At 36.4% G+C, this 8,491-nt stretch overlaps 1 protein-coding gene across 7 annotated transcripts in view; it reads right to left on the bottom strand.

The window, feature by feature from the left end:
* Nucleotides 1–297: 297 nt before the first annotated feature.
* The window catches only part of LOC108719190 (piezo-type mechanosensitive ion channel component 2), a 225,938-nt gene continuing 217,744 nt past the window's right edge, over nucleotides 298–8,491 (bottom strand). For all 7 annotated transcript variants that reach the window (XM_018267875.2, XM_041566359.1, XM_018267876.2 and 4 more), the window contains 5 exons: nucleotides 7,734–7,906; nucleotides 5,757–5,876; nucleotides 4,905–4,984; nucleotides 4,504–4,681; nucleotides 298–2,292 (listed from right to left, as the gene is read on the bottom strand). In XM_018267875.2, the coding sequence (XP_018123364.1) occupies nucleotides 2,040–2,292; nucleotides 4,504–4,681; nucleotides 4,905–4,984; nucleotides 5,757–5,876; nucleotides 7,734–7,906 (804 nt within the window). In that variant the 3' untranslated portion in view covers nucleotides 298–2,039. The remainder of the gene's footprint in view (nucleotides 2,293–4,503; nucleotides 4,682–4,904; nucleotides 4,985–5,756; nucleotides 5,877–7,733; nucleotides 7,907–8,491) is intronic.

Below are 8,491 nucleotides of genomic sequence, written 5' to 3'. Positions count from 1 at the left end.
AGGTGGGGAAGTAGGTGGTGAAGTTTTTTTTTAAAGAGACAGTACTTCGACTATTGAATGGTCGAATAGTCGAATGATTTTTAGTTCGAATCGTTCGCGTCGTAGTCGAAGGTCGAAGTAGCCAATTCGATGGTTGAAGTAGCCAAAAAAATACTTCGAAATTCGAAGTATTTTTTATTCTATTCCTTCACTCGAGCTAAGTAAATGTGCCCCTGTGTGTGACTGACAAGGAACAACCATTCCTAAACGAGGGGCGATCCGTGTCGGTTAATTTAGGATTTATGACAAATAGCCAGATTGTGAAAAAATTTTTATTTTAAAATGGTCTCGTTGTAAGAAAAAAAGCAGCCATTGTAAATGTCTCGTGTTACGTAGATATTATTCTACAAACTTCATCCATTGTCAATAAAACCTTACAGCAGTTATCGGACCCATAACACCTGCTGTGTATCATGCAATTAGGAGTTCAGGAATTGAAAACAGATTTTTAATGTCATTTTCAAGTACAGAAAGAAATACTAGAAGATTTTTAGGAAAGCAGCACAGGATTACGACATTGTAACCGGCATGGCTAAAATTTAGTGGTTAAAGACATCGGCAATATATTTCTCAATTAACAACATAGGGGTAATTCCCACTGAAAATAGTAGGCTTTAGGTAAGATTCATTGGTTTCAGTGCAAAATAACATTTTCCTAAGCATTCTGGATCATATATGTGTGTGTGCACTAATGACATCGCTTCTCTCAAATGCTCGTACAGTACAGTGTTTTTCTTTGGAACGGGATTTGGAATGGACAGATTCCCTTTTTCGGTCTCCAAGACACAGTCTGCAAACAAGTGGATTGTTTTAAGTAGCCCTTGCTTTAAAAATGTAGGAATGTAAAAGGTGAAATATGAGTTGGCTGTGCATTATTTTCATTGGTAAAGTTTGCAAAGGAAAAATAGGCATTTGACTCTACATACGTAATGCAAGGAGGAAAAGCATAGGAGAAATTCTATATTGTCAGCCATTACTGATTTAGAACTAAAACAGTAAGTCCTTCAAGCATTCCCTAACCCCTGTCTATCATTCTCTCCGCATTTTGGCATCGCAATCCTAAATTTCATGCTACAATGTGTGTTTTATTTCACAAACAGCCTAAATCACCTCTAACAGTAATAAATTAAGAAAGGCCGAGGTTCTCCGAGAGGTGAGAATGTTCACTAACTAGGAACCTGAAAAGCGGTTTTAGTGTTGTAAAAATGTTAAGGATATGTCTTGTAAACATTATTTTGTACAGTTAAAAAAACAGGAAGCAAAATGCCAAATTCCTAGAAATGCAGGGAAGAGACATACGAGGACATGCATTTGCACCTGCTCAGGAACAATCAGGTGTCCGATTTAAAGCTATAGTCATGGACATGGCCTGAAGTGTTCCCTTTTTGTGTTTTCCTTCTCTAGCTGAATGCTTTTATGATGAATTGATTTTCCTGAGAAAAAGTTAATCATGATTGAAGGAATTTTTTCGGACTGTACAAAAACAAAATAAGGCAGTTAACAAGATTGTCGTCTTTTGTGTATTTCAATGTGTGTGTGCGCCCACTGAGGCAGTTATGCATAAATGATCTGCTTGTCGTAGAGCAGGTACAGTCACTTCAACCCCATTCAGACAACCCGTCTCATCATGAAGAAAACTTCTCATCGTTTGGTTTGCGGACCCTGTAATGCAGTGTATTGCACATTCCAAGTCATGTCATATCCAAAGAAGCAAATATGCAGTCTATTTAAATTCAGTTTTCCCCTCTCAGGACAATTTGTAGCGGCAGGTTGCTTCTGGGTGGAATTGTCATCTTTTCTAGAGAAACTTTTCAGTTTCAGCCTTTTTGCCGTTTCGTTCTTTAGTTCAAGAGGCAACAAGAAGCCCACAGTATTCTCTTATTGGGCTCCGATGGGAGAGAAAATATCTACTTCATTGTAAGGTTCCAGGCTCTCGTAAGAGCTCGGACGCTATTGTGCTTTTCAAACATTCAGGTGAAGTCAACTGAATTCTTTGGATATCATTTATCCTTTTCTCTTGTCCATTTGATCATAGTCTCTGGAGAGCGGTACAAAAATATTAATTTGGCATACAGGTCTTCCTCCAGTTCCAACTCTCCAGTCTCTCTGACAAGGAAAATGTCTGTACACAGCTTCAGGATACGGTCAACGTTGGGAAGCTCCTCGAACATGATGGAGTGTGATATCCCGCTGAAGAACTCGCGCACAAACTTTCCTATCACGAGTACTACAGAGGCATACAGTCCCATTATTCTGGAAGGACAAATGCAGCCATAAATTACTTATACAAATAACCATTCTTTTCAGTGTAGATAGAAGTCAAATATAATTTATTAAGTCAATTAAGGGAACTTATTTGACATTTTTTTGAATGTTTTGCAACTGATATTTATAGCCTATACCCCTCCCCACATCTGCTAAAATGCAAGTCTCAGCTGAACAACTCCCTATCACACCCCACAAGGGCAGGAGCACAATAACAAATATAAGTGTGAAATATAAATATATATAATACACAAGAGCCGTGAATATCCTGCAAATTATAAATGGTGCATAGTGATGTCATTTAGCTTAGTGATATCATCTTAGTCACATGACTCACTGAAATGTGTGTATTATAATAAATAAGTACCGTCTGTTAAAAAAATATGAGGATATTAGAAGTCACCTTGAAGTTCCATGAACTTTATAAAATGATTTAGCCTTTGGTCTTGTGCTTTTATATGGATATGGAGCTCCTCTTTGACTTATGATATGCTTATATTTTACAATAGGGTGTACTTTAGTCACTACTTATTTTTAATAGTAACGATGGGCTTACAGCCCTGTCAATTCTACCTACAACAAGCACTTTCTAAACAGAGCCCATCCCAAAACATACAAGGGCTTATATAATTGGTGGGGTAGGGTTCATGGTGCATTCTGTCCCCACTATGAGTGTCTAGAGACACATGTCCTTGTGTTTTGACCTGGCCTTTCCTCAGGAATAGCCTGCTTTAAGCAGCACTGTATTTATAAAGGGTGGGCTACAGAAGCATGTTAATATCTACTACCCCACCCCTTAACTTGTGTCTCATTCAGACACATAAGTCAGGGAGCATCAGCAAGCATACAATGCATAGGTGCCCTGTCCTTTCTGTCAGCCCTACAGTATGTGATAAGAGCAGGGCTGAGTTGCACCCACCAGTGTTGCGCTCTACATCTCCAAATATTTATGCCACAGACACAAGTACTAGCTCTAAAACTTGTGTCTGGAGACATTGGTTAAAGGAGAACTAAACCCTAAAAATGAATATGGCTAAAATGCCATATTTTATATACTGAACTTATAGCACCAGCCTAAAGTTTCAGCTTTTCAATAGCAGCAAAGATGCAGGACTTCAAACTTGTCACAAGGGGGTCACCATCTTGGAAAGTGTCTGTGACACTCTGCTGCTGTTGAGAAGCTATGCTTAGGGGTTGTCGCAATTATTATGAATCCGTTAATAGTGCTGCTCCAGCAGAATTCTGCACTGAAATCCATTTGCTCAAAAGAGCAAACAGATATTTTTATATTCAATTTTGAAATCTGACATGGGGAGAGAAATGCTTTCTGGCAGGCTGCTGTTTTTCCTTCTCAATGTAACTGAATGTGTCTCAGTGGGACATGGGTTTTTACTATTGAGTGTTGTTCTTAGATCTACCAGGCAGCTGTTATCTTGTGTTAGGGAGCTGCTATCTGGTTACCTTCCCATTGTTCTTTTGTTTGGCTGCTGGGGGGGAAAGGGGGGGGTGATATCACTCCAACTTGCAGTACAGCAGTAAAGAGTGATTGAAGTTTATCAGAGCACAAGTCACATGACTTGGGGCAGCTGGGAAATTGACAATATGTCTAGCCCCATGTCAGATTTCAAAATTGAATATAAAAAAATCTGTTTGCTCTTTTGAGAAATGGATTTCAGTGCAGAATTCTGCTGGAGCAGCACTATTAACTGATTCATTTTGAAAAATTTTTTTTCCCATGACAGCATCCTTTTAAGCAGAAAGTGAGGTTGGTCTGTAATATAAGCTGATGCTACAGGGCTGATTTTGATGCTAGTTGCACTGGTTTTTGTGCTGTCATGTAGTAATTATCTGTATTAATTACTAATCAGCTTTATATACTGTCATTTATATGTGTGTATGTGTATTGTATATTGTGAGTGGGTCCCTAAGCTCAGTAAGTGACAGTAGCACAGAGCATGTGCAGTGAATCAGCAGAAAAGAAGATGGGGAGCTACTGGGACATCTTTGGAGACACAGATCTTTACTGCTAAAGGACTGTGGTTGCCTTGGGCTGGTACAGAAGCCCAAAACTTAATGTACAACATTCATAGCTACTCCTTTAGTTAAGTTTTACTTCTCCACCACAGTGTATCTTGCATCAATCCTATTTGTAGCAAACACTCTTCTTGCAAAAAGAAGGCTAGCAAATATTTTACTTACCCGTAGCCTGCCAAGAATCCAAGACTTGGAGGGCTGACTTTGTCACTGAAAACCCACAATTCCAGGCCAGGCTTCTGACTGAACTTTTTATGGCTTTGATTTACTACCCACCATTCCTGAACCCCCTCTGATGTCTTTTCTTTTCTTAGGGAAACGCTTAAATTCACAAACTCTTGATCTGTTACAAAGACAAATCAGCAATATATGAATGTACATACATACAGGATATAGATACAGATATTGACTTTGAGGTGTATCTTTATAGAAATGGTGGCCCCCATTACATGTTGTAGACAAGAGTCCTTTTTCAACTGTATTGGAATTTATGAATGCACTGATGTGATGGGCATATGTTATTCTTCCTGAGCCATGCAAAGCAAAGTTTAGCAGAAAAGACTTACTATCAAGAAGCTGAAGGATGGGTTTTGAAGTAACATCACTTGGTGCTTTTAAACACTTTGGATATATCTTTATCAGTTCCCTGGAAAACAGGACAAAAACATTTTTTTTAAGCAGCAAAATATTATATTCATCTTGCAGAAGAAATAAACAGACACACTAGGGTTGGACAGCCTGTGTCTCTCTAAATGTTGTTGAACTGTATTCTGATAACACACTTGTAGTTGAAAAGTTTCTCTCTCTCACCAGCCTTAATCCATACAAGTACACTAAGAAGGTCAATCTGGTTTCAACAACAGTTTACAATGTTACTATCTCCCACCTGCCTGGATTCAGGGTACAAAAGCATTCCATTCTTTCTAAGAACACGTTATAATGATTAGAATGTTTATGTTGAAGTGTTCCACATGCCCCAGTGTTCCTAGCAAAGCTCTATTAAGGCCCACATGGGTCATTCAAAAGCCTGTGCTGAGAAGAGTTACAGAGAAATGTGGGCAAGCTTAAAAAAGGAAACAATCTAAAATTAAGAAATATTATTTAAAATGACCAAGATTAATAAGCACAAGAGTAGCCAATGCTACAAATATTTTACATCTATGACTTCATTGGACCATAAAGTGCCCTTTAACAGACTTGTTTCCCCTACTTCGTTCTTCCGCATTAACTTTACTGCAGTCTTTTACTTCACAAAATGTTCCTTCCTACAACTCTTTAATAACATGTACCTAATAAATAAAGTACATATTAATAAGGACTTTTACACAGAGTATTCTGTGATTTTTATAAACAAGTATATGACTACCTTATAATATATGAAACAGATCAAAATGAATAAATGAGACATATAGACTTACACTGCCTCAGTATGATATGTATTATTCATCATATAGGCAAGTTTTTTCCGAGTGTCGTTTGCCAGTGTTACTGTATACTTTTCACCGGTTACCTCTGCTTTAGCTCCAAGAGTCAAATTTCTAAAGAGATGTACAAGAAAGGAATTAAACTGATATGTTAGAAGCTATCTGCATGCACAATTTATATATATATATATATATATATCCTGATACTATGTAATAATAAAAAGACAACGTTTTTTACAAAGGGTGTGCCGGTTTGAAGATATTTGGTATGATATATTAAGCCATGGGTTGCTGATATTCATTTGGTTGTTATAAATATATATATATATATATATATATATATATATATATATATATATATATATATATATATATATATATATATATATATATATATCAATAGTTTCCAGACCAGCACTCCCTTTTGTGTAAAAAGCATAATCTTTTATTGTTGCATAGTATCAATGCCCAACGTTTCGGTCCTTATTGGGACCTTTTCACTTTTTCACGGATGATGATCATCCTTGAAAAAGGTCCCAACAGGGACCAAAATGTTGGGCATTAATACTATGCAACAATAAAAGATTATGCTTTTTGCACAAAAGGGAGTGCTGGTCTGGAAACTATTGGTGTATACACGATTTACCGTGCACCCCTCCTTCTATTAAGATTGACTTTGGAGTGCGGATGCTCGTCTTATATATATATATATATATATATATATATAAGTTGGAGGCACTGTGATGTGAAAAATAAAAACACTTTGGACATTTGAAAAAACAGTGTGCTGTTTTATTTGTATATAAATATATATATATATATATATATATATATATATATATATATATATATATATATATATATATATATATATATGACCCTGGTGCTACCATCCGATGCTGCATACAAAAATCCAAAAAGTGAGGTGCACACTGGGAACTTTTGTTTAGTTTAAAAGGTTCATTTTATTAAATACATCTTAAAAATGGGTCCCATTTTTAAGCTGTATTTAATAAAATGAACCTTTTAAACTAAACAAAAGTTCCCAGTGTGCACCTCACTTTTTGGATATTTTTATATATATATATATATATATATATATATATATATATATATATATATATATATATATATATATATATATATATATAAATATATATACAGGGTTTATATTTTCATGGTTTCATTATCAACTGTAATCCAAATAAAACATCACAAATAAAACATCACAACTAAACTCTTGGCATTGTTTAAAGTAGGTAAAATCTAGTGCTAGAACACAGTAAAATAAATCATCCCATAATGACGTGAGATTTTATAATGCTAAAGAGGTGAATGGAGGGGAAGACAGCCTGGAATGGGTTATTAGCCATTTTGTTTTACAAGCTGATTGATTGCAGATTTTGATTGGGAAATTCAATAGTTTATCTCCACACATGCAGCAATTTAAGATCCATTTGGTTGAAACTGGAGACCTGACTAAAAAAGGCAGAAACAATAGTTGGTTTGCTCTAACCTTCTACAGAAAGAACCAATCACTGAGTGAAATAGTTTCTGCACAAGACAGACTTTTAGCAAGTCAACCTAAAGAAATGAAGTACATATAAGCATAGAGAAGCAGCTTGTAAGCACTTGTTCAGGATGGCAAATATACAGTATAAACCTTTTTGTAGAGACAATCTTAATCCAGTTACCCCACCCGGTTAGCAGGTTAAAATTACTCTATATGGCTAATTCAGGCATAAGGACTGAACTCCACATGCAAATTCCACTGTCCTGGTAGTGTGAGTTTGGCATTGCATACTAGAACCAAGAGAGGCAGATATTCCTTTAGATAAGGAATAAGGAGGGCATGATTAGATGCTCATGATACTTGGCCTCGTATATATATCTACTTTAGTTAGTAGAACCATGGAAGATGTCTGTATGAAAAATGCTTGCAAAATGTAAAGCAGGGAACAAAAAACATACCTTCGAATGGACCAAGTAATGACAGCTGTGAAGTCATGATCCATGTGAAGAAGTCCTTTTATCATGCTCGTCCTGCTTGGAGGGCTGATGGTCCATAGGGAGTTGGAATTACCTTCCAGTTCTGCTATGGTGATGTCCTCCCGCATATAGGATTCCAGAAACTGCAATGCAGGCTGTAATACAACATTTTTATTTAAGAGAGCCCTTTAAGATTTGCATTTTCTGAGATGTTCTCTGTAAGGTGAAGTTAGTTGGACATGTACTATAAAAAATATTGCCTGTTAAGATTATGATATGAAAGGAGGCTGAAGTGCTATACAATAGTGGAAGAGTGGATTTACTAAATATTGTGCTAAGCCTAGTGCTTTGCATAAAGTAGGCTGTATGTATATTGTTCCCTGGAACAGTACAGCTTCATTAGGAAAGTGTTTATCCTACAGATGGGTGATCCGATGTATTGTTTTTTTTATCATAACCTTTGACTGCTAGGATTCAGAATGTGTTTTTTTCTGGGCAATGATTAGCCTCTTCCAAATAGCTGTATTATTCCTGACAGCAGCCTCTTTTGAACTTAAAAGAACAATGTACGCAGTATGTTTAGTTCACTACAGTTTCTTTTTGGGATTAGCAGGTTTTTATTTGTCAATATTGTCAAAATATTTACAGCAATCTTACTGCATATAAAGTTGCGGACAGGTTTAGTGCTTATCTCCAATGCTTTTTTGACACCAGCCTGCTGCTCACTATCATCTGTCAAA

Source organism: Xenopus laevis, chromosome 6L (genome assembly GCF_017654675.1).
Source record: "Xenopus laevis strain J_2021 chromosome 6L, Xenopus_laevis_v10.1, whole genome shotgun sequence".
NCBI classification, from domain to species: Eukaryota; Metazoa; Chordata; class Amphibia; order Anura; family Pipidae; genus Xenopus; species Xenopus laevis.
The sequence above is the reverse complement of the archived record's forward strand: the minus strand, read 5'-3'. Positions and strand labels throughout refer to the sequence as shown.